Genomic DNA, 25,565 nt, shown 5'->3' on the forward strand with positions numbered 1-25,565 from the left:
TTAAACTGACTGGCCTGTAATGGCCAGGTTTATCCTTCTCCCCTTTTTTGAACAAAGGTGTAACATTTGCAATCGATCCTCCAGTCCTTTGGCACCAGCCCTGTATCTAAGGAGCACTGGAAGATAGTGGCCAACACCTCCGCAATTTCTACCTTTGCTTCCCTCAGCAACTTGGGATGCATCCCATCCGGACTGGGTTACTTATCCACTTTAATTACCGCCAGCCTTTCCAATCCCTCATCTCTATCTATTTATATCTCATCTAGTATCCCAGCAGCCTCCTCGTTTACCATAGCTTTGGCAAAGCCCGCTTCCTCGGTAAACACCGATGCAAAGTATTTATTTAGTATTTCAGCCATGCCTTCTGCCTCCACCAGTGGTTCTCCATTTTGGTCCCATGTCGGCCCCACCGCTCCTCTGACAACCCTTTAACTGTTAATATGCCTATAAAAGACCTTGGGATTCCCTTTTATGTTAGCCGCCAATCTATTCTCGTACTGTCTCTTTGCCCTTATTACCTTTTTCACTTCTCCTCTGTACTTTTTATGTTCAGCCTGATTCTCCCTTGTATTATCAAGCTGACATCTGTTATAAACCCCCTTTTTCTGCTTCCTCCAACTCTCTAACTCCTTTGTCATCCAGAGTAAAGAAATAGTAAATTTGTACAAGACAATGGTTGAGCTGCAGTTAAGAATATTGTATGCTGTTTTGAGCACCCCATTATAGAAAGAATATTAAAACCACAGAGAGGGAACGGTGTAGATTCACCAGGATACCAGGGATGGAAAAGTACAAATAATTATGAGAGATTGAGTACCAGGTCTATTTTCAAGAGGAAATGTAATGGAGGTTTTTTTTTAAATGAAGGACTTTGATGGGGTGAATAGGGAAAGATTTCCATTGGGGAGTCAATGTGGAGGCGTTGTCAATTTAAAATTATCACTGACAATGTGAGAAGAGAGATTAAGAGAATTTTTTAATGCAGAGTTGTAGCATGGAATGTTTTGCCACGTGTTAGTTGAAACCGAGATCAAGGCATATTTTAAGGGAAAAATATTTAAAGCGCAGGAAGATACAGGCATATGGGGAGAAAAATGGGGCAGTGGGATTTGTTTTGGATTGCTGTAGCACAGACGCAATAGGTCATATAGCTGCCTCATATGGTATGAACCTCTCTGGTTCAATCAACTGAAACTGTTGTAATATTACTGTAGGACCATTTGTTTTTTTTCTCTCTCCCTGTGGAATGCATTTGGTTCCACTTGGCAATTGCCCAGCACGGCGTGATTGAAATCAGGAGCTTACTGTGTGGGAAGTCACAGCGTAGACTTGTCTCATTATGCCATGCTGCAACATTCACGTGTTTGGCCCTTGCGCAATATTCTGTTTGGGATAGTAGACACAAAGCTAGTAACACTGTTTAGACTTTGACACTGTGGTTAAACTTGCATTTAACATAGTCTATCTCTCTTCCTCCACAGTTACTCTGTAATGTTGGCCACTGTGAAGAGAAACTAGGGTTTACTTATGAAGAAATTATTATATGGTAAGTACAGCAAAGAGCTGGAATTTGTGACTCATGTGTGGAAGCACATGACCTCTGTCACTGCTGAGGTCATTGGCATTGGCCTGGTTCAGAGGCTTTCCTCTCGTGAGCGATGTGGATCCCTTCCCCTTTCAGAACATGTTTGCCTTTTGAGCAACAATCACTGCCTGAGTCGGACAGTCAGTGGGTTCAAGCCCCGTTTCAGGACTTTAGCACATAATCTAATCTGACATTTCCGTGCAGTACTGAGAGCGTGCTGCACTGCCTGAGGTGCTGTCTTTTGGACAAGATATTAAACTGAGGCCCTATCTATTTGTTCAGGTGAACATAAAAAGCACTATTTGAAGAAGACATTGTATCCATTTATATTTATTCCTCGATCAGCACCGCCAAAAACAGATTATGTGGTCAGTTGTCCCATTTGCTGTTCGTGGCACCTTGCTGTATGTAAATTGGTTGCTGCATTTGCTTTCAACATAACAGTGACCACATTTCAAACATAATTCATTGGCTATGAAGCACTTTGAGATGTGCTGAAGGCACTGTATAAATGCATGTTCTTTCTCCCTTAATAAACATTTCCTCTTACTCTTAACGCAGTTTGCGATTAGCATTATTAAATGAAGCTAAAGAGGTGCGTGCAGCTGGTCTCCGTGCCCTCCGATATCTCATCCGAGACTCCAGTATTCTCCAGACGATGCTGAGACTGCGTGTGGATTATTTAATAGCTAGGTTAGTGTGTGCGGCTTGGCTCCTCTTTGATTCTTTCAGTTGCGTGATGTTTCATTGAAACTATGTAATGCCCGATTGCTCCGTTGGTAAATGCACTGCCCTGGATGGAACTTGCAGAAATGTGAGCGGTTTGTTGTTGTGGACTCGCACCTCCAAGGAGCTGGGCTGAGACTGCGACAGACTTGTTTCACTTGCACCCTTACTGCTGGCAGGGAGATTTCCACCTTGTCAGCCTAAAGCTGTTTTTCTATTGGTCCAGTGCAGTGGTTCTCAAACTGGGGTCCATAGAGACTTTTCAGGGGTACCGCGACCGGAGGTAATTTCAAGCCTGCGCCTCTTTCTAAAACTGACACTGATTTAGTTCTCGCAAATTATTCTCAATGGCTGGGCCCGCCTCCTCACAGAGGCCCACAGCTCATCGTGTCCTTACCAGTCTGCTATCGACTGTTTACAAAATAAAAATATTTACAGTTGATCTGTGATTGTTAATGGTGCTGGGCTCTCATCAGAGACACATGGATCTTGCCCTTGGCTGGCACACACGGCCTCTGCTACAACATGACTTGGTTTCTCACTTTGTTTTCTGACCGTTGAACGGAATGTCCTGTGTCGGTGAAGTGCTGGATCTAGGGGAGGAGAGAAAGACTGGCTGCCAGTCCCATCTCAGTGGGACTGATTTACATGTACTGGCATAAGTCAGTTCTAAATGATTAAGAACTGGTGCTAATCTGCCAGAATGATAAATATCCTAATAGCACTCAAATTCCCTGGGTCAGTTTGATTGCATAATTAATCACAGACCCAGGTGAACATTGAGGTGGGTGAAGGGAAACTTGTGTACAGGTGAAATTTGAAAGGACGGGGACAATTAAAAGGACATGTCACAATCGGGTGAGAAATATTCTGAAGGTCTTTAGAAAGACTCGGGCATCTCAACTCTAGGCTGAAGTCCAGGGATCAAGAAGTGACAAGCAAAGTGGCTGATCAGCCCGGCTCCCCTTACTGCCAGCAGAAAGATCTTTGTCTCTCTTGATGCCATGTGCAGACGGGTCATCACAGGCACAAATCTACCTCCAGTGTAGTAATATACAGTGAGGGGTTACTGTGATACACCACTCCAGTGTAGTAATACTACATGACTAAACACACACTTTTTAATCTACTTTCTCAGGTGTATAGACATACAGCAGAGTAATGAGGTGGAGCGGACGCAAGCACTTCGATTAGTTCGAAAGGTAAATGCTCCATAGCACTTGCTTTAATGCAGGATCTGCAAATATAGTACTGCATGAAATCTTCTTTCAACAAGCTAGAGGGAGAGTTGTATGAACAATAGACTATGCCAATATCAATACTGTAGTCTGGGAAATTCCCTTCTAAGATTCTGACTCCTCCATTAACCTCGACACAGGAACAACCAGCTGGATAGGCAGGAGACAGTGCTTTTCTTTCTATGCAACTCACCATTCCTCTCGGATGATTTTTCTTTTAATCGCTATCCACTCAGGTTAGATGCAGAGCTAGACAGGATAGTGTAGAAGAATCGTTACCCTGTATCTAACCCGTGCTGTACCTGCCCTGGGAGTGTTTGATGGGACAGTGTAGAGGGAGCTTTACTCTGTATCTAACCCGTGCTGTACCTGCCCTGGGAGTGTTTCATGGGACAGTGTAGAGGGAGCTTTACTCTGTATCTAACCCGTGCTGTACCTGCCCTGGGAGTGTTTGATGGGGCAGTGTAGAGGGAGCTTTACTCTGTATCGAACCCGTGCTGTACCTGCCCTGGGAGTGTTTGATGGGACAGTGTAGAGGGAGCTTTACTCTGTATCTAACCCATGCTGTACCTGCCCTGGGAGTGTTTGATGGGACAGTGTAGAGGGAGCTTTACTCTGTATCTAACCCGTGCTGTACCTGCCCTGGGAGTGTTTGATGGGACAGTGTAGAGGGAGCTTTACTCTGTATCTAACCCGTGCTGTTCCTGCCCTGGGAGTGTTTGATGGGACAGTGCAGAGGGAGCTTTACTCTGCATCTAACCCGTGCTGTTCCTGCCCTGGGAGTGTTTGATGGGACAGTGTAGAGGGAGTTTACTCTGTATCTAACCCGTGCTGTACCAGCCCTGGGAGTGTTTGATGGGACAGTGTAGAGGGAGCTTTACTCTGTATCTAACCCGTGCTGTACCAGCCCTGGGAGTGTTTGATGGGACAGTGTAGAGGGAGCTTTACTCTGTATCTATCCCGTGCTGTTCCTGCCCTGGGAGTGTTTGATGGGACAGTGTAGAGGGAGTTTACTCTGTATCTAACCTGTGCTGTACCTGCCCTGGGAGTGTTTGATGGGACAGTGTAGAGGGAGCTTTACTCTGTATCTAACCCGTGCTGTTCCTGCCCTGGGAGTGTTTGATGGGACAGTGTAGAGGAAGCTTTACTCTGTATCTAACCTGTGCTGTACCTGCCCTGGGAGTGTTTGATGGGACAGTGTAGAGGGAGCTTTACTCTGTATCTAACTCGTGCTGTACCTGCCCCGGGAGTGTTTGATGGGACAGTGTAGAGGGAGCTTTACTCTGTATCTAACCCGTGCTGTACCTGCCCTGGGAGTGTTTGACGGGACAGTGTAGAGGGAGCTTTACTCTGTATCTAACCCGTGCTGTACCTGCCCTGGGAGTGTTTGATGGGACAGTGTAGAGGGAGCTTTACTCTCTATCTAACCCGTGCTGTACCTGCCCTGGGAGTGTTTGATGGGACAGTGTAGAGGGAGCTTTACTCTGTATCTAACCCGTGCTGTACCTGCCCTGGGAGTGTTTGATGGGACAGTGTAGAGGGAGCTTTACTCTGTATCTAACCCGTGCTGGAACTGCCCTGGGAGTGTTTGACGGGACAGTGTAGAGGGAGCTTTACTCTGTATCCAACCCGTGCTGTACCTGCCCTGGGAGTGTTTGACGGGACAGTGTAGAGGGAGCTTTACTCTGTACCTAACCTGTGCTGTACCTGCCCTGGGAGTGTTTGATGGGACTGTGTAGAGGGAGCTTTACTCTGTATCTAACCCGTGCTGTACCTGCCCTGGGAGTGTTTGATGGGACAGTGTAGAGGGAGCTTTACTCTGTATCTAACCCGTGCTGTACCTGCCCTGGGAGTGTTTGATGGGACAGTGTAGAGGGAGCTTTACTCTGTATCTAACCCGTGCTGTACCTGCCCTGGGAGTGTTTGATGGGACAGTGTAGAGGGAGCTTTACTCTGTATCCAACCCGTGCTGTACCTGCCCTGGGAGTGTTTGATGGGACAGTGTAGAGGGAGCTTTACTCTGTATCTAATCTGTGCTATACCTGCGCTGGGAGTGTTTGATGGGACAGTGTAGCGGGAGCATTACTCTGTATCTAACCCGTGCTGTACCTGCCCTGGGAGTATTTGATGGGACAGTGTAGAGGGAGCTTTACTCTGTATCTAACCTGTGCTATACCTGCGCTGGGAGTGTTTGATGGGACAGTGTAGCGGGAGCATTACTCTGTATCTAACCCGTGCTGTACCTGCCCTGGGAGTGTTTGATGGGACAGTGTAGAGGGAGCTTTACTCTGTATCTAACCCGTGCTGTACCTGCCCTGGGAGTGTTTGATGGGGACAGTGTAGAGGGAGCTTTACTCTGCATCTAACCCGTGCTGTACCTGCCCTGGGAGTGTTTGATGGGACAGTGTAGAGGGAGCTTTACTCTGTATCTAACCCGTGCTGTACCTGCCCTGGGAGTGTTTGATGGGGACAGTGTAGAGGGAGCTTTACTCTGTATCTAACCCGTGCTGTACCTGCCCTGGGAGTGTTTGATGGGACAGTGTAGAGGGAGCTTTACTCTGTATCTAACCCCTGCTGTACCTGCCCTGGGAGTGTTTGATGGGACTGTGTAGAGGGAGCTTTACTCTGTATCTAACCCCTGCTGCACCTGACCTGGGAGTGTTTGATGGGACAGTGTAGAGGGAGCTTTACTCTGTATCTAACCCGTGCTGTACCTGCCCTGGGAGTGTTTGATGGGACAGTGTAGAGGGAGCTTTACTCTGTATCTGACCTGTGCTGTACCTGCCCTGGGAGTGTTTGATGGGACAGTGTAGAGGGAGCTTTACTCTGTATCTAACCCGTGCTGTACCTGCCCTGGGAGTGTTTGATGGGACAGTGTAGAGGGAGCTTTACTCTGTATCTAACCCGTGCTGTACCTGCCCTGGGAGTGTTTGATGGGACAGTGTAGAGGGAGCTTTGCTCTGTATCTAACTCGTGCTGTACCTGCCCTGGGAGTGTTTGATGGGACAGTGTAGAGGGAGCTTTACTCTGTATCTAACTCATGCTGTACCTGACCAGAGAGTGCCATGGAAAAATGTTTAAAACTGCATTGAAATGTTAGTACAGAAGAAATGGTAGGAACAATAAAAAGGTCCAAAGATCAACAAACCTGATCTTTTTTGATATGTCAATCCCTCCATCTAGCTTCCTTCCCATATCCTTCAATCGCTTTTCTCTCCAGAAATACTTCTCGTTGCCTCTGGGACCCCTTGTTACTGTCCATTTCAATGTCCTTCCCTGGTAACATTTTGAACTTGATTACCCTTTAGGTGAAAAACATTCCCCCATCTTACTCCTAAATTCTTCTTTTTTCGCTAATGTTCAAGGTGCTTGAGCTCTTCACCACAGTCACCAATTTACTTTGAATAGCTTCCAATTGTCAATTCCTTTCACATTCCTCAAAACTTCAATCAGATCTGCTCCATCTATTTTACAAAGAAAGCAGATTAGAATTTCCTTAACCTTTCCTCAGATCTAAAATTCCTGATGCCAGAAATCATCATCAATGTAGTTTTTGCTCATGTCTGTTTTGGTAAAAAGCCAGATTGGGAACGCCGAAAGTTTGGAGACAGGAGGCGAAAGAGGAAGAGAGCAGATTGTTTTGTGCAAAGTATGTCAGCAGCTGAAGAATTTCCAATTTCTGGTGAGTGGGGGGAGAGTTGTGAGAGTGATTGAAATGCACGGATGATGCTGTAGTCATGGTGCCCTCCCACAGGACTTGGTGTATCTCTCACTTATACCACTTCAATAATTTCGCCAACTTTCCCAGATTTTTGGAAAGTATGTATTTTTTGGCAGAAGTTTTTACAAGTGGTTCTCTCTCACTCTGTGTCTCACAGTCTCGCTCTCTTACTATTAGGTTGGAAATTGACCTGTACAATAATTCTGTCCTATCAAAACTGGGGAGTTCATTTTATGGCGTTTCTGACCCTCAAATTTAATTTTAATAAAAATTGAATCAATTTTCCCCCTAAGGTGCTTGGGGGCACCGATCGCGAGGTCCTACGCAGACTGTTCACCAGCGCTACCGCTGGAAGAGATACTGCACATGCAGCGGACGTGCAGCAAATTTAAAGGGTTCGTGAATGGGGAAAAAAAATTAGAGGGAACTTTGGATTGAATATAGCCTCTCTTCCCCATCCACCCTCCTCGAGTCATCGCTGTCTTCTTTCATGTGGTAGTAGCAAATCAAATGTCAATATCTAAGTTGGATATCCAGGCCAAAGCTTCCGGTGTAACAGCTTGGACATCTTGTAGGCTGCCTGCACATTTCCTCTGGGGGCAGTGCTCAAGATGTGCTCCAGGGTCTGATTAGGAGCTCCACAGTCGCATGACGGGGATACTTTAATCTTCCATCTATGGAGAAGGTGGCAGCATCTACAATGACCAGTTCCGAGGCGGTTGATGGTTGTCCACTGTTTGCGAGGGAGGTTTGATCCTTCAGGTTGTACTGTGGGGTCCTCTATAAGGAATCCATTCCATATGTCGCAGTTCTTCCAAGCATTTTGCCATCGGTCATCAAGGCTGAGGGAAGATTGCTGAAGGGCTTCGGTGACTGTCCAAAATGGCCTTCTAGATTTGAGACGAGTTGGTGGTAGGTTGTTCAAGTCGGTCTGGATTGACATATCTTTGCTGGTGTAGCGGTTGTATTCTCTGGAGACTGCATATTTGCGGCGTAGGTGTGGTGGTGCGATGTTTGCAAGCACGGGCAGGCAAGGTGATGGTGTCAATAAAAGTGTATCGGTGATAATTCTCATAGTAGAATTCACCTGGACATCACGGACTTGACGTGGACTTGATAGCCACGCCAGAGAGCAGCACTCCGCTGTAGAGTACACCAGGGCGAGTGCTGCCGTACGGAGGGTTTGAGCGTCTGCTCCCCATGTGGATCTGGTGAGTTTCTAGATCAAGTTGACCCTACTCTTTAGTTTCTTGCCAAGGTTCTGGAGACGTTGTCTATATGACAGGGTGTGATCAAGCGTGACTCCTAAATAGGAGGGTTTTTTGGCATGGTTTACCTCTGCACTGCAAAAGGAGACTTTCAAAGCTTGTTTTGCTTGATGGGTGTTGAGGTGGAATGTCGAGGTGACGGTCTTTTGAGGGTTTGGCCAAAGTCGCCATCCTCTGTAAATCACTGGTTAGGGTCTCTTCGGTGGTGGACAGATTCATGTTTTGCGAGGCCAAGGCAACATCATCAGTACATACGAACTTGCGGGACTCTGTTTTGGGCAGGTCACTGGTGTAAACGTTGAATAGCATGGGTGCCAGGACAGCACCCTGTGGGAGTCCATTGTTCAATGTCCTATATCTGCTCTTCTGGGTGCCAGAGTACACACAGAAGCGTCGGTTGCTAAGCATGGAGTTGAGAAGATGAATCATTGTTCTGCAGGGTAAAATGGTGGAGAGCTTGAAAAGCAGTCCATGCTTCCATACTGTGTCATACGCTGCTGACAGGTCCACGAGTGCTCCGGCGGTCTTGAGCTGGGGCTGGAAGCCTGCTTCGATGTGCGTTGTTAAAGCTACCAGTTGGTCGCAGCAGTTATGGCCGCTCTGGAAGCCCGCCTGTTCCTTAGGAATGGTTGGCTCGATGATGGGGTCTGGTCTGTGGAGCAGTAGCCTCTCCAGCACTTTATAACAAGTGCAAAGTAAGGAGATCGGGCGGGAGCTGGAGGCTTCGCAAGCATTCTTCCCCTGCTTCAGGAGGGCAATTATTTTAGTCTACCTCCAAATAGGTGGAATTTTACCAGATACCAGAGAAGAAGAAGGTCATCATGCTTTGGGTCCCAGTGCTTTTAGGAATTCTGGATAAACACCATCTGGACCAGCAGCTTTTCCAGATTTGGTTGTCGACAGGGCTGCGTTTAGTTCGTCCAAGGTGAATGGATCAGACATAGTTGGAGCCGCCATCAAGTTTGTCGAAAGCTGCCACTTCACCTGGCGTCAGAATTCTTTGTCCACCGGAGCCTTTGATGTTTGTGTCAAGTGGGAGGCAATGGTGTCCGCTCTGATGGTCATCCTGTGTTTATAGGTGGGGTTTGCCTTAGCCAAGTTGACGGAGCAGGGCCCATGCTTTTCTGCTGGAATGAGTCTTCTCCACAAAGCTCCTCCACCTTTCACGTCTTGCCGAGTTCAAAGACTCCAGCATTGTGGTGGCTGTGGCTGGGTTCTTGTTCAGCGAATACTCCTGGCAGAGATCCTCGCTTTCTTCCGTCCAACGAGGAATATATGTCTTTCTAAATCCCCGAGTGCACATGCTGAGTGGATGGGCCCCCACATATACACCCATTCACTTTTTCATCAACCCCACAATCTCCAGGGGTATCTTGCTAAACTGTCACTCCCAGGATGCTGCATCACAAAGTGACAGGCCATGCCTCCAATTTCCTGAAAGCTGAGCTCTGGATTTTGAATGTGTGAATGTGCCACCCTGAATAGCTACCAAATATAGGCCAGACAATCTCCCAGGAAGCTTCCAGAGCAGATAGTTCCAATAAAACTGCAGGTCCTATAGGTCTTGTACAGCACTTACATTTACTTTGTGGATGTTTTGCTAGCCCCACTTCTTAATGACATTCCTTAGACAAGGGTGAGAGAGAAACTCCCTTCAAACACTCAAAACAATATGGCTTCGATACAGAATAAAGCTCCATCTGCGCTGTCCATGATTTTGAATCATAGAAGTTTACAGCATAAAGGGATAGTCAGTCCATCGTGTCTGAGCCAACGCTTTACGAGGACATTCCAAAATTAATTGTAGTGCCCTGCTGTCTCCCCCTAGCCCTGCATCTTCCTCTGTTTTAAATATTTATCTACTCTTTATCTACAAGTGTCTGCTGTGGCTCAGTGGGTAACACTGTAGCCTCTAAGTCAGAAGGTTGTGGGTTCAAGTCCCACTCCAGAGACTTGAGCACAAAAGTCTATGCTGACATTACAGCGCTGAGGGAGCGCTGTACTGTCGGAGGTGCCGTCTTTCGGATGAGATGTTAAACCGAGGTTCCATCTGCGCTCTCAGGTGGACATGAAAGATCCCATGGCACAATTTTGCAGAAGAGCAGACAAGTTCTCCCCAATGTCCTGGCCAATATTTATTCCTCAATCAACATAACATAAACAGATGATCTGGTCATTACCACATTGCTGTTTGTGGGAGCTTGCTGTGCGCAAATTGGCTGCCGCATTTCCTACATTACAACAGTGACTACAGTTCAAAAATACTTCATTGGCTGTAAAGTGCTTTGGGACGTCTGGTGGTCACGAAAAGAGCTATATAAATGCAAGTCTTTTTCCTAAAAATATGCAGTGACCTCTGTCTTCATGTGTAAAGAAACTTCTAACCTCTTCCCCCAGTGACAGTTTTAAACTAATGACTTTTGCCTGTACAGCAGCAACCTGATGCAGCCATTTCTTCTGCCAGCTGCCCTTATGGCATCTTTGAGCCAGATGTAGAACTAGTGCTGGATTGTTAGGTGCAGGTTGATCTGTGGACCTGCTCTCACTTGAAGCTGACTTGATGGGGCTGTGTAAGAGGCAGTGTACTTCCCCCTCCAGCCTTTATGTGATGGGGGCAGAACTGTCTGGGCTCACACACGAAAAACAATTGGGTGAGGTATCTGAGGGTGTCTGTGGCAGTATACCCCAGTAAGGAGGCAATATCTTCAGGGGAGGGGAGAAAATTGAGGGAGAAAAAAAAAATACCTTGAATAACCAGGGGGCATAGACTTAAAGTAAGTGGTAGAAGGATTAGAGGGGATTGAAGAGAATTTCTTTCACCCAGAGGGTGGTGGGGGTCTGGAATGCACTGCCTGAAAGGGTGGTAGAGGCAGAAACCCTCATTGCATTTAAAAAGCACAGGAAACTTCGTGATATCCGGCACCAACGGGACCGGCGTGATGCCGATCTATGAAAACTTCCGGACAGACCAGCGCTAATGTTGAAGGATACATCTCCGTATCTGACAACAAACACTGTTGCTTAGCAACAGCTTGTAAACAGTCGGCCCGTACCTTGGAAGCGTCTCTGTAGCTTAGCAACAGCTTCAGAGAGACTGACTGTTTAAAAAAAATGCTAGGAGAAGGAAAAAAAAGAAGAAAAACCTAAGAAAACGGCTGCTGATTTCTGCCATTAGATCGAGGTTTCCGGCCATACAACCTCCGGATAAACCAAAGTTTCCTGTACTTGGATATTCACTTGACGTGCCGTAACCTACAGGGCTACGGACCAAGAGCTGGAAAGTGGGATTAGGTTGAATAGCTCTTTTTCAGCCAGCACAGACACGATGGGCCAAATGGCCGCCTTCTGTGCCGAAAACATCTGATTCTAAAGGGGAAACAAATATTTAGTTCCTCTTTGACAACTTTATCCTCAATTAACACAAAAGTAACTAATTTCACTTCAAACTTTTGCAGAGAAAGAGGAGATTTTCGTCCTGTGGGTATGAGCTGGTTGTGAACCCAGCTACCAGAGCTGAACAGACAATGTGCTAACCAGTTCCTCTCACGTGTCACTGGTTAATTTAACTTCTGCATATCCTTTTATCCTGTCGCACCTTCAGCAACTTTTTAAAAGTGAAGGTAGTCCATCACATGTATATGTGCAACTCTTACTAATGTCATGAGTTGCTGAAGTAACTGCCGAGCCTTCTGTTTGGGATTTTCAGCAGACACAGGTTTCTGCTGAAAATGCTATTCATCTCTTCGTCCCTCACCGATCCACAAAAGTATCACTGTAGCACATTTAACCTTTCAAGGGCTATTCCCAATTTTCAGTAATGTCACAAGATTACAGGATTGCCCATTTGTTCTCATCCCTCCAGAATGCCAACCATTACTGCCTCCCCATTCCAGCTCTTGTTTAAATAAATCTAGTGTCCTGGTCTCAACCAGTCTTCCTGGTAATCTGTTCCAGCTGTTGATCACCCTTCGTGTAAAGAAATGCTTCTTGACATCTGGTGTCAGTTTGGTTAAGTGTTAGTACTCTTGTCTCTGTGAAAAGGTTGTGGGTTCAAGGCCCACTCCCAGTATTTTTGAGGCTGATACTTCAGGGCAGTACTGAGGAAATGCTGCATCTTACAGATGAGATGTTAAACTGAGGCCCTGTCTGCCAGCGCAGTGGGCTATAAAAATGCCATGGAGGAAGAGCTAGGAGGTTTTCCACACATTCCTCCCTCAAGCAATATTACTAGCTGGTCTTCCATTCATTTAAAATGCTGGAAATCTGAAACAGAAACAGAAAATGCCAGGTGCACTCAGCATGTCAGTCAGCATCTGTGGAGAAAACCGACAAGTTAACGTTCCAGCTGCAGCCCTTCATCCTTTGCTGTTTGTGAGATCTTGCTGTGCGCAACTTGGCTGCCATAAAAGAAAAAAAACTTGCATTTATACAGCACCTTTCACGACCACCAGACGTCCCAAAGCGCTTTACAGCCAATTAAGTACTTTTTGAAGTGTAGTCACTGTTGTAATGTAGGAAACACGGCAGCCAATTTGCGCACAGCAAGCTCCCACAAACAGCAATGTGATAATGACCAGATAATCTGTTTGTGATGTAATTACCGTCCCATCAGTCTGCTCTCAATCATCAGCAAAGTGATGGAAGGTGTCGTCGACAGTGCTATCAAGCGGCACTTACTCAGCAATAACCTGTTAACTGACGCCCAGTTTGGGTTCCGCCAGGGCCACTCAGCTCCTGACCTCATTACAGCCTTGGTCCAAACATGGACAAAAGAGCTGAACTCAAGAGGTGAGGTGAGAGTGACTACCCTTGACATCAAGGCAGCATTTGATCGAGTGTGGCATCAAGGAGCCCTAGCAAAACTGAAGTCAATGGGAATCAAGGGGAAAACTCTCCATTGGTTGGAATCATACCTAGCACAAAGGAAGTTGGCTGTGGTTGTTGGAGGTCATTCATCCCAATCACATGACATCACTGCAGGAGTTCCTCAGGGCAGTGTCCTAGGCCCAACCATCTTCAGCTGTTTCATCAATGACCTTCCCTCCATCATAAGGTCAGAAGTGGGGATGTTCGCTGATGATTGCACACTGTTCAGCACCATTCGAGACTCGTCAGATACTGACGCAGTCCGTGTCCATATGCAGCAAGACCTGGACAACATTCAGACTTGGGCTGACAAGTGACAAGTAACATTCGCACCACACAAGTGCCAGGCAATGACCATCTCCAATAAGCGAGACTCTAACCATCTCCCCATGACATTCAATGGCATTACCATCGCTGAATCCCCCACTATCAACATCCTGGGGATTACCATTGATCAGAAACTGAACTGGACCAGCCATATAAATACTGTGGCTACAAGAGCAGGCCAGAGGCTGGGAATTCTGTGGCGAGTGTCTCACCTCCTGACTCCCCAAAGCCTTTCCACCATCTACAAGGCACAAGTCAGGAGTGTGATGGAATACTCTCCACTTGCCTGGATGAGTGCAGCTCCAACAACACTCAAGAAGCTCGACACCATTCAGGATAAAGCAGCCCGCTTGATTGGCACTCCATCCACCACCTTCAACATTCACTCCCTCCACCACCGGCGCACTGTGGCTGCAGTGTGTACCATCTACAAGATGCACTGCAGCAACTCGCCAAAGCTCCTTCAACAGCACCTTCCAAACCCACGACCTCTACCATTTAGAAGGACAAGGGCAGCAGACGCATGGGAACATCACCACCTACAAGTTCCCCTCCAAGCCACACACCATCCTGACTTGGACCTGTATCGCCGATCCTTCACTGTCGCTGGGCCAAAATCCTGGAACTCCCTTCCTAACAGCATTGTGGGTGTACCTACACCATATGGACTGCAGCGGTTCAAGAAGGCAGCTCACCACCATCTTCTCAAGGACAATTAGGGATGGGCACTAAATGTAGGCCTAGCCAGCGACGCCCACATCCCATCAATGAATAAAAATTAAAAAAAAAAATATTGTCCCCAGGACACCAGGGAAAACTCCCCTGCTGTTCTTCGAAATAGTGCCATGGGATCTTTTACGTCTACCTGAGAGAGCAGACGGGGCCTCAGTTTAACTTCTCATCTGAAAGGCGGCACCTCCGACAGTGCAGCAGAGGCTCCCTCAGTACTGCACTGGAGAGTCAGCCTAGATTTTGTGCTCCAATCTCTGGAGTGCTATGTTTGCTTACTTAGCAGTGACTACAGTTCAAAACTAGTTCAGTGGCTGTGAGGGGCTTTGGGACGTTCTGAGGACTTGAAAGACTATATAAATGCAAGTTCTTTCTTCCATCTGTCCTATTCTTGGCCATCACAGTTATGACTCTGCCCCCTTGCCCTGCTGCATCCGAACACTGGGGTCAAGTTGCTCCTCACAGTTCTCCCTTCTGACGCCAACTTGCATGCATCACGTAACGGTGGCTGCCTATTTCTAAGTTGGCTGCACTTGCTGGTCAGCGCTGTAAGCTGCTTCTGCTGTCTGCTTTGTTTGTGCAGTTTTGCAATGAGGTGACCACGGAGGTTGAGACTGACTTTCAGCACAATGCAAGCTGACTCCCCTACATGTACTGTATTGAGACAAAAAAAAAGGCGGGCTGCGGTTTGTGAGAGGATCTTGTTTTGTGTGAAGAGGGCGTCCTGATTTGACTGGACTTCCTGTTGTGTGGTTTTCAGTTGAACAATGTGGCTGGGAACATCAGCAGATTTCTCGCAAGCAGAGAGACCTCAAAGGTCTCCATGGAGGGGGTGGGGGGTGCTCTGTTTAAACAGGCTGATGGTGAAATCCTGTTATTTGCATATCCCAGCTGGTAAACAGAACAAAGTGGGTGATGGTAACCCAACAGAGATGTTGTTGGGTGCACCAGGAATTTCCCTGCTTAGCTGAGCGTGTGTTATGACTCAACCTGTACGTAAATTCTCTTAGTAAATTTTACAAGTGTGTGGGCGTGTTAATGCTGTGTTTTTTTTAATGTGTTGACTGTTTTGTGAACACTTATTTAAGGCACTCACAGTCAGCATTAAACATTCCCAAGTCAGATGCAACATGGGTTAGATTCAGAGTGAAGCTCCTTCTACACTGTCCCTTCAAACACTCCCAGGGCAGGTACAGCACGGGTTAGATACAGAGTAAAGCTCCCTCTACACTGTCCCATCAAACACTCCCAGGGCAGGTACAGCACGGGTTAGATACAGAGTAAAACTCCCTCTACACTGTCCCATCAAACACTCCCAGGGCAGGTACAGCACAGGTTAGATACAGAGTAAAGCTCCCTCTACACTGTCCCATCAAACACTCCCAGGGCAGGTACAGCACGAGTTAGATACAGAGTAAAGCTCCCTCTACACTGTCCCATCAAACACTCCCAGGACAGGTACAGCACAGGTTAGATACAGAGTAAAGCTCCCTCTACACTGTCCCCATCAAACACTCCCAGGGCAGGTACAGCACGGGTTAGATACAGAGTAAAGCTCCCTCTACACTGTCCCATCAAACACTCCCAGGACAGGTACAGCACAGGTTAGATACAGAGTAAAGCTCCCTCTACACTGTCCCATCAAACACTCCCAGGGCAGGTACAGCATGGGTTAGATACAGAGTAAAGTCCCCTCTACACTGTCCCATCAAACACTCCCAGGGCAGGTACAGCACAAGTTAGATACAGAGTAAAGCTCCCTCTACACTGTCCCATCAAACACTCCCAGGGCAGGTACAGCACGAGTTAGATACAGAGTAAAGCTCCCTCTACACTGTCCCATCAAACACTCCCAGGACAGGTACAGCACAGGTTAGATACAGAGTAAAGCTCCCTCTACACTGTCCCCATCAAACACTCCCAGGGCAGGTACAGCACGGGTTAGATACAGAGTAAAGCTCACTCTACACTGTCCCATCAAACACTCCCAGGGCAGGTACAGCACAGGTTAGATACAGAGTAAAGCTCCCTCTACACTGTCCCATCAAACACTCCCAGGGCAGGTACAGCACGGGTTAGATACAGAGTAAAGCTCCCTCTACACTGTCCCATCAAACACTCCCAGGGCAGGTACAGCACGGGTTAGATACAGAGTAAAGCTCCCTCTACACTGTCCCATCAAACACTCCCAGGGCAGGTACAGCACGGGTTAGATACAGAGTAAAGCTCCCTCTACACTGTCCCATCAGACACTCCCGGGGCAGGTACAGCACAGGTTGGGTTCAGGATTGAGCTTCTTTAGCTCTGCACGAGTAACGTGTTTCAGTAGAAACCTCAAGAGCACCTATCTACTGTACTGATGTATTAATGTATTATTACATTTTTTGTGCCAGCCATTCCTGGGGGCCTCTCTGACTAAGTCTGCCAGGTTAATGTTGACTTGGGAGCAGTTTCATGCTGTGGGCCCACTAGAAACCTGAGTGAAACTGTATTCATTTTCCTTTTTAAAAAAAAAAAAGTGCTGCACACCTTTTCTGCAACAAGCAGGCTGGCAGTCATCACTGAGGTCGCAGCAGCAAGACCCCTAAGTCGCTTGGTTTCCTCCTTCATATAGGGCATTGCATCTAGCTGTTGTGTGGCAAGAGTGACCTATAGCAGATCTCCCTCTTGTTTCTCACTTGTGAGTAATTGCTCCTAATCTATACCTCTGTAACAACAATAACAAACAATCAAATTAATCTGCCTTTTCATCATTACATATTTAATCAATATTCATTATGGAACATTATCTTGGCTTGATGGTGGTGGAAAAACAGTAGTAAATTAGGCAGAGAGGCTTATCGTTGCATCCCTGCCCTGACCACAAGTTTCCTCGCACAGCTGGGAATCTCACTGCCGCCGTCCCTTCACTGTTCACCATATATAAATACTGTCGCCAAGATCTCACCCATTTTTTCGCTTACCTCCACTGTCTTCGCCAACTCCAGGGACCACTAGGAGCGGGGCGGCAGTCATCATTGGGGTAGCAGCAGCAAGACCCCCAAGTTGCTTGGTTTCCCCCTCCATATAGGACCCAAACACCTACCCGACGAAGGCCTTACTCCAGTCTGTGGCCTTCAGTGAAATCCATACTGCAGCCCTCGGGTCCTCTGCTCCTTTAAGGCCGTCCCCATCTCTTCTGGTGATGCAGTGCATGCCCCCATGCAACGCAGCCACATTTCACTCCTGCAGTGGTGGGCTCCTTGATGGCAGAACTGCTGCCTGGAGCCTGCAATTTTTCTGCAATGAGGTTGAGAGAGGTAACTAGGATGGGGTCATGGCAGGATTGAACCAGCAGGCAGAAGTCCTCAGATGGATTGGGAAAATCCAGCTCCTTATGTTTAATTTCTTTCTTTCTCTTTAATGCCACTATCAACTTTGTTATAGTTAGTAGCACTCTTGTCTGAGTCAGAAGATTTTGTATGCAAGCCCCACTCTGGGACTTGAACATGTAATCTGGGCTGGCACTCTGGTGCAGTATTGACGGACTATTGCATTGTCGGAGGTGTTGTCCTTCAAATTACATGTTAAACTGAGACCCCTGTAAGATCTTAATGATCTCTGAGTTCTTGGACAAGACACAAATAGGCAGCAGCCAGTATGTTTGAGCAATAGATCAAGATTTATTAAGCTACAGCGTAATATACTTAACAGCAGGCGATAGTTTAATGAGTAGCTCGCAGCTCTAGGTCTCTGGAGCCTCTCGGACACAGGTGATGTCGTCTTCAGTCTGTTCCTTTGTTCTCGCAGTAGGTCTGTGCAAAGTTGTTCTTTGAGTATCGAGGTTTTAACCATTTTCTTATCAAAAGTTCGTTTGTCCAGTGTCTATATATGTTCTTTAACAAAATCACCTTTTTTAATTGGTTCTAATGGTCAAAATACCATTGTCAGTTAGCATCTTGGCCCTGCCTTTCCAGTATTTTTCCAACTTTACCATGTTCAGTGTTATCTTGTTTATACGTTCTTCACCTCATTGGAATATACCATATCTCTCTCATTTCTAGCTTCCCTGGTAAAAGCAGTACAAGGCCATTTTATACCAAGGGGCCCATGTCAGTGCTGTTTCACTCGTCTTGACGATGTCCAGACTATCTCACTTTAATTTACCAGATGGATACCTTAACTCCCATGATCTCTCTCATTTTATGTTCCTTATACTAATTAACCTTTAATTATCTTTGCAATTAGTTTTGTTAAGCAAATTCTAATTCCTACTTAGCATTATAATATGTTATTTAGCAATTTAACCTTCACTTGCAAGCTTGTGGCTGGTTGTTATCAGAGCTTAGTCAAAACTGCTTCTGACTGTCCTTGCGGCTGCATTTTGAACAAGCCTTAATATTTCCATACCCCCAGGGAATTGTGGGCAAGATTAGTTGGTCAATGGCTGCACTTAAATGTATACATATATGATTCTCATCTACTAAGGACCTCAAAATACCAGTCTTTTGTACACCCCTCCCCTATCTACTTGTACAGATGGGTGTTAAAGATCCCACTACACTCTTTGAAGAATTGCCAACATTCCTCCCAACACCACCAAAAACGCATTAACCGGTCTTTCATCATGTTGCTGTGTCGTTACGTACATAACAGTGACCGCTTTAAAGTAGTGCATTGTATATGAACCAGATTGAGATGCAAGACACTGTATAAATTCAAGACTTTTATTAGTTTCACCATTTACAACTGGTTTTATTGTTTCGTGTCGATCTATGTAGGGATTTGGAATTATTGGGTGAAAGTTGGCAGAAGGAAAAGCTAAATGTGACATGGGCTCACCTGCGGCGTCCTCAGTCCTCCATAGATTTCCATTCTGCCACGTGTTGCTGTCCATTTCAGAGGCCAATCGAGTATCCCCTTGTAGGTCTGTGTTGTATTTTTCACACTTCAGTTATGTTGGCCGCATGAAGCTGACTGAGATTGTTTTGTTTCTCCTTTTCTTCTCTTCCCATGTTGAAGCACCCCACCTGCACTCGGAGACACCTTGCCAACTATGCAGGATTTGTATATCAAACCTGGCACAGCATATTGGAAATGACACTTAGCTTCCATTACCTTGATTAAGTGGCCATTCTTCCTCTGTGAGTTTTGCCAGGCTCATCATCTGTGGGGCGTATCACAGCTGAAACCAATTGTGTCCTCATCCAGAGTGCGCACAGTCATTTTCCAGCAAGGGTCCCTGGACAGTCAGCAGGTGTGGGATCCCCAGCTGATCTATTTTTCCCTTCTGCTAGCCCAGGATGCTGAGGCCACGATCAATCAACTCAATGCAGGCCAGGGATTGCGTTTGGCATCTGCCAAGCGTGCGTGACTTAGTACCACATGTGGTGAATTTACCCACTGAGCCACAAGGTGCTCAACCAATAGTTTATGACTCTTTTGGTCCCTTTAAATGAGTTAAAACCAAACTGACTGAAAATAAATGGAAATGCAGTGATATAGTTATGAATTTTCAGAAGATATTTGATAAAGTGGCTCGTAAGAGGCTGGTTAGAAAAATTCAGGAAATGTGGCACGGTTAGAAGGTTGGCTGATGAACAGGAAGCCGCGTAAATGAGTGTTGCTTGGACTGGAGAAGGGTTGGAAGCAATGTTCCCTGTAAACTGTGCTTCATTCTGCACGGCCTGTTTCTTTTAATGCGCGGTCCCTTTAACTTTCTGCGCATGCGCGGTATTTACAATGTAAACACTGGTGAGCAGCCTGCGCGGGACCTTTGAGATTACTGTGCGGCCGTGCGCGCGCACACCTTGGCAGGAGCATTGGTTGGAAGTGCTGTGCCATAGGGTTCATTGTGCTGAGTCCGCATTTGTTCTCTGTATATGTACAGATGATTAGGGTTTAAGCAGAGGGCGCACAATCTTGACGTTTGATGATGACAGAAAAGTATGTTTTTGCTGAGCAGAGAAGGCCGAGGAGATTCAATAGCGTTTTAAAAAGATGTATTAAGTAAATAGTGAAGAACTATCCTCTAGGTGGGGTGGGATCAGTGATGAGGGCCCTTCAATTTAATAAGTTGTCACTGTGAGGAGAGAGGTTAAGAGAAATGTCTTTACACAGAGGATTGTTGAAGCACAAAATGCTTTGCCAGAGGGAGTGGTTGAGGGAGAGACCACTGCATCTTTTAAGGGAGATTTGGATCAATATTTGAAGCAGAGGAAAATGGAGGGCTGTGGTAAAACAGTAGGGCAGTGGGGTTAGATTTGGATTGCTTTAGCAGTGTTGGCATCCTTCTGAGCTGTGGGGCTAATGTGTTTATTTTTCTCTTTTGTACAGATGATCACTGTGAATGCTGCGCTGTTCCCCACCTCTATCACAAATTCTCTGATTGCTGTTGGAAATGATGGACTCCAAGAGCGCGATCGAATGGTCCGAGCATGTCTTGCCATCCTCTGTGAGCTAGGTAACTGGATTAATCTATCCCCTTTTCTGACATTTATTCCTCAGCATCTCCCCCCTCCCCAGGACAAATGTGTGTGAGTATCCTTGGACTTGGCCACTTGGTTGCACTATTGCCTCTGGGCCAAAAGATTGTGGGTTTAAACCCACTGCAGACTTGAGGGCATAACCTTGGCTCACCCTCCAGCGTAGTGCTGAGGGAGTGCTGTCCTTTAGTTGATGTAAAAGATCCCATTACACTATTTCGAAGAAGAGTAGGGGAGTTATCCCCTGTGTCCTGGCCAATATTTCTCCCTCAACCAACATAACCAAAAAGCAGATTATCTGGTCATTATCACATTGCTGTTAGTGGGAGCTTGCTGTGCGCAAATTGGCTGCCGCGTTTCCCACATTGCAACAATGACTCCACTTCAAAAGTACTTCATTGGCTATAAAGCACTTTGAGACGTCCGGTGGTCATGAAAGGCGCTATATAAATGCAAGTATTATGTTAAATCGAGGCCCCGCTTCTGTGTTCCGATGGATGTTAAAGATTCCAGGATAACACTGTTTGAGGAAGAGTAGGGACACATCCAATACCACAAAAAAGCTAGATTAACTCTTCATCCATTTATTGGGTTTTGCTGCATGCAAAATGGCCACCACATTTACCCACAATTTACTGCTGAAGAAATACAAGATTATCCATTGGTTCAGATTAAGCATTTTTAATAAAACAACACCATGAGGTGTTTTTTTCCCCAATTTCAAGTTAAATTAACAGTTCTAATTAAGAGGAATAGATGATCATAACTACACAAAGTAATTCAGTGTATGTGAAATGCTATGAATTTGTACTGTATCTATGAGATTGTCCATTGTCCTTGGATGACGACCTGTCCCACAGTGAGCCTAGTAGTGAGAAAGGATCTTAGCTCAGAAGATCAGGAAGTAGAATCAGTATGGGTGGAGATCAGAAATAACATGGGACAGAAAACAGTGGTGGGAATAGTTTATAGGCCCCCTAACAGTAGCTATACCATTGGACGGAGTATTAATCAAGAAATAATAGGAGCTTGTAACAAAAGTAATGTAATAATCGTGGGGGACTTTAATCTACATATAGATTGGGCAAATCAAATTGGCAAGGTTAGTCTGGAGATTGAGTTCATGGAATGTATTCGAGACAGTTTCCTAGAACAATACGTCATGGAACCAACCAGGGCACAGGCTATTTTAGATCTTGTTTTGTGTAATGAGACAGGGTTCATTAGTAATCTTGTAGTAAAGGATCCTCTAGGAAAGAGTGATCATAATATGCTAGAATTTCACATTGCGTTTGAAAGTGACATTATTAAGTCCGACACTAGAGTATTAAACTTAAACAAAGCCAATTACGTAGGTATGAAGGGTGAATTGGCTAAGGGTAGATTGGGAAATTAGATTTAAAGGTAAGCAGTGGCAATCATTTAAAGAAATATTCCAAAATTCTCAACGAATATACATTCCATTGAGAAATAAAAACTCCATGGGAAAAGTGAGCCATCCGTAGCTAACTAAAGAAGTTAAGGATCGTATTAGATTAAAAGAAGAGGCTTATAATGTTGCAAAGAATAATAGTAAGCCTGAGGATTGGGAGAGCTTTAGAAACCAACAAAGGATGACCAAAAAATTGATAAAAAAGGAGAGAATAGAATGAGAGTAAATTAGCAAGAAATATAAAAATAGATTGTAAGATTTTACAAGTATGTAAAAAGGAAGAGAGTAGCAAAAGTAAGCGTTGGTCCCTTAGAGGCTGAGACAGGAGAAATTATATTGGGGAACAAGGAAATGGATGAGGCTTTAAACAAATATTTTGTTTCTGTCTTCACAGTAGAAAGACACAAAGGATACCAAAAATAATGGGAAACCAAGGGGCTAATGAGAGCGAGAAACTTAAAATAATTATCAGTAGAGAAAAAGTACTTGAGAAACTAATGGGACTAAAAGCTGACAAATCCCCAGGACCTGATGGGCTACATCCTAGGGTTCTAAAAGAGGTGGCTGCAGAGATAGTGGATGCATTGGTTGTGATCTTCCAAAATTCCCTAGATTCAGGAAAGGCCCCAGCAGATTGGAAGGTAGCAAATGTAACCCCACTATTCAAGAAAGGAGGGAGAGAGAAAACCGGGAACTATAGGCCAGTTAGCCTGACATCAGTTGTCGGGAAAATGCTGGAATCCATTTTTCAGGAAGTGGTATCAGGGCACTTAGAAAATCATAACATGATTAGGCCGAGTCAACATGGTTTTATGAAAGGGAAATTGTTGACAAATTTATTTGTTTTTAAGAAGGAACTAGCAGGATAGATAAAGGGGAACTAGTGGATGTAGTATATTTGGATTTCCAAAAGGCATTCGATAAGGTGCCACATAAAAGGTTGTTAAGCAAGATACGTGCACATGGGGTTTGGGGGTAAGGTATTAGCATGGATAAAGGATTGGTTAACAGACAGAAAACAGAGAGTAGGGATAAACGGGTCATTTTCAGATTGCCGCAAGGATCAGTGCTTGGGCCTCAGCTATTTACAATCTATATTAATGACTTAGACGAAGGGACTGAGTGCAATGTATCCAAGTTTGCTGACGATACAAAGCTAGGTGGGAAGGTAAGATGTGAGGAGGACGCAAAGAGCCTGCAAAGAGATATAGACAGGTTAAGTGAGTGGGCAATAAGGTGGCAGATGGAGTATAATGTGGGGAAATGTGAGGTTATTCACTTTGGTAGGAAGAATAGAAAAAAATAATATTTTTAAAATCGTGAGAAACTATTAAATGTTGGCGTTCAGAGAGATTTGGGTGTCCTAATACAAGAAACACAGAGTTAGCATGCAGGTACAGCAAGCAATTAGGAAGGCAAATGGCATGTTGACCTTTATTGTAAGAGGGTTGGAGTACAGGAGTGAGGAAGTCTTGCTACAATTGTACAGGGTTCTGGTGAGACCACACCTCTGGAGTACTGTGCACAGTTTTGGTCTCCTTATTTATGGAAGGATATACTTGCCTTAGAGGCGGTGGAACGAAGGTTCACTAGATTGATCCCTGGGATGAGAGGGCTGTCCTATGAGGAGAGATTGAGTAGATTGGGCCGATACTCTCTGGAGTTTAGAAGAAGGAGAGGTTCTCTCATTGAAATGTATAAGATTCTGAGGGGGATTGACAGGGTAGATGCTGAGAGGTTGTTTCCCCTGGCTGGAGAGTCTAGAACTAGGGGGCACAGTCTCAGGATAAGGGGCCGGCCTTTTAAAACTGAGATGAGGAGAAATATCTTCACTCAGAGGGTTGTGAATCTTTGGAATTCTTTGCCCCAAAGTGCTGTGGATGCTCAGTCATTGAGTATATTCAAGGCTGAGATCGATAGATTTTTGGACTCCAGAGGAATTAAGGGATATGGGGATTGGGCAGGGAAGTGGAGTTGAGGTCGAAGATCAGCCATGATCTTACTGAAAGGCGGAGCAGGCTCGAGGGGCCGTATGGTCTACTCCTGCTCTTATTTTTTTTGTGTTTGGAGCTGATCAAGGGATCAAGCGCCTCCATTCAATTGCAAGCATCCTGTGGGGCTGTTCACAGTGAGACTTTAAAGCGAGGCCCTCTCAGGTGGAAGTAGAAGATCCCATGACACTATTCAAAGAGCAGCAGGGGATTTCACTCAATATTTATCCCTCAACCAGCATCATTAAAACTATCTGGTCATTTTCACATTGCTGTGTATGGACCTTGCTGTGTGCAAATTGGCTGCTGAGTCACATTACATTAATTGGCTCCTACATTACAGCAGTGACAGGACTTCATTGGCTGTAAAGTGCTTTGGGGCGTCCTGAGATCATGAAAAACGCTATCTTTTTCTTTTACGTGTTTGTCCACATTTGTATAGCTGCCAGACATGTGCTGTTTTGAGACCTGTAAATGGCTGATTACCAAACCTAGTTACAATAGATACAACTTTTAGTGTTTGTTCTGGGATATCTTCAGAGGAATTTGGAGCAATATCTTGTACAGTATTGAAGAAAGAGAGGCTATTAGGACTATGAAGATAATCGGAAACTCCGTGGTAGAGGATTGCCACATAAGTAACCAAACATGTTTCAAGGATCACTTTAATGGTCAAAACTTAGTGCGGAAACATCCTTTTTTGACATTTTTAAGAGTAGCGTTTGTAGTTATTATCTCTTAGGCAGTCCCTCGGAACCGAGGATGACTTGCTTCCACATTAAAAATTACTTCTCAGGTGACTGATGAGTCCAATGTGGGACCTACAGTCTCTGTCACAGGTGGGGCAGACGGTGGTTGAAGGGGTGGGTGGGTGGGGTGCTTGGGTTGACGTGCGCTGCTTGCGTTTGGCTTCCGCTTGCTCCCGGCAAAGAGACTCGAGGTGTTCGGCGCCTTCCCAGATGCTTCTCCTCCACTTTGTGCGGTCTTGGGCCAGGGATTCCCAGGTGTCGGTGGGGATGTTGCACTTTAACAAGGAGACTTTGAGGGTGTCCTTGAAGCGTTTCCTCTGCCCACCTGGGGCTCTCTTGCCATATCGTAGCTCTGAGTAGAGCGCTTGTTTTGGGAGTCTCGTATCGGGCATGCGGACGGTGTGACCCGTCCATCGGCGCTGATCGAGCATGGTCAAAGCTTCGATGCTGGGGATGTTGGCCTGAGCGA

The 25,565-nt window shown here is 45.8% G+C and overlaps 1 protein-coding gene across 3 annotated transcripts in view; it reads left to right on the top strand.

Moving 5' to 3' along the window:
- rictora (RPTOR independent companion of MTOR, complex 2 a) overlaps positions 1-25,565 on the top strand; it is a 903,687-nt gene that overhangs the window by 181,643 nt on the left and 696,479 nt on the right. For all 3 annotated transcript variants that reach the window (XM_085966601.1, XM_085966449.1, XM_085966521.1), the window contains exons 4-7: positions 1,482-1,546; positions 2,147-2,278; positions 3,450-3,513; positions 20,776-20,902. In XM_085966601.1, coding sequence (XP_085822727.1) covers positions 1,482-1,546; positions 2,147-2,278; positions 3,450-3,513; positions 20,776-20,902 — 388 coding nt within the window. The remainder of the gene's footprint in view (positions 1-1,481; positions 1,547-2,146; positions 2,279-3,449; positions 3,514-20,775; positions 20,903-25,565) is intronic.

This window comes from Somniosus microcephalus, chromosome 1, assembly GCF_052327205.1.
Source record: "Somniosus microcephalus isolate GS21.2 chromosome 1, FLI_Smic_1.0, whole genome shotgun sequence".
In the NCBI taxonomy this organism is placed as follows: Eukaryota; Metazoa; Chordata; class Chondrichthyes; order Squaliformes; family Somniosidae; genus Somniosus; species Somniosus microcephalus.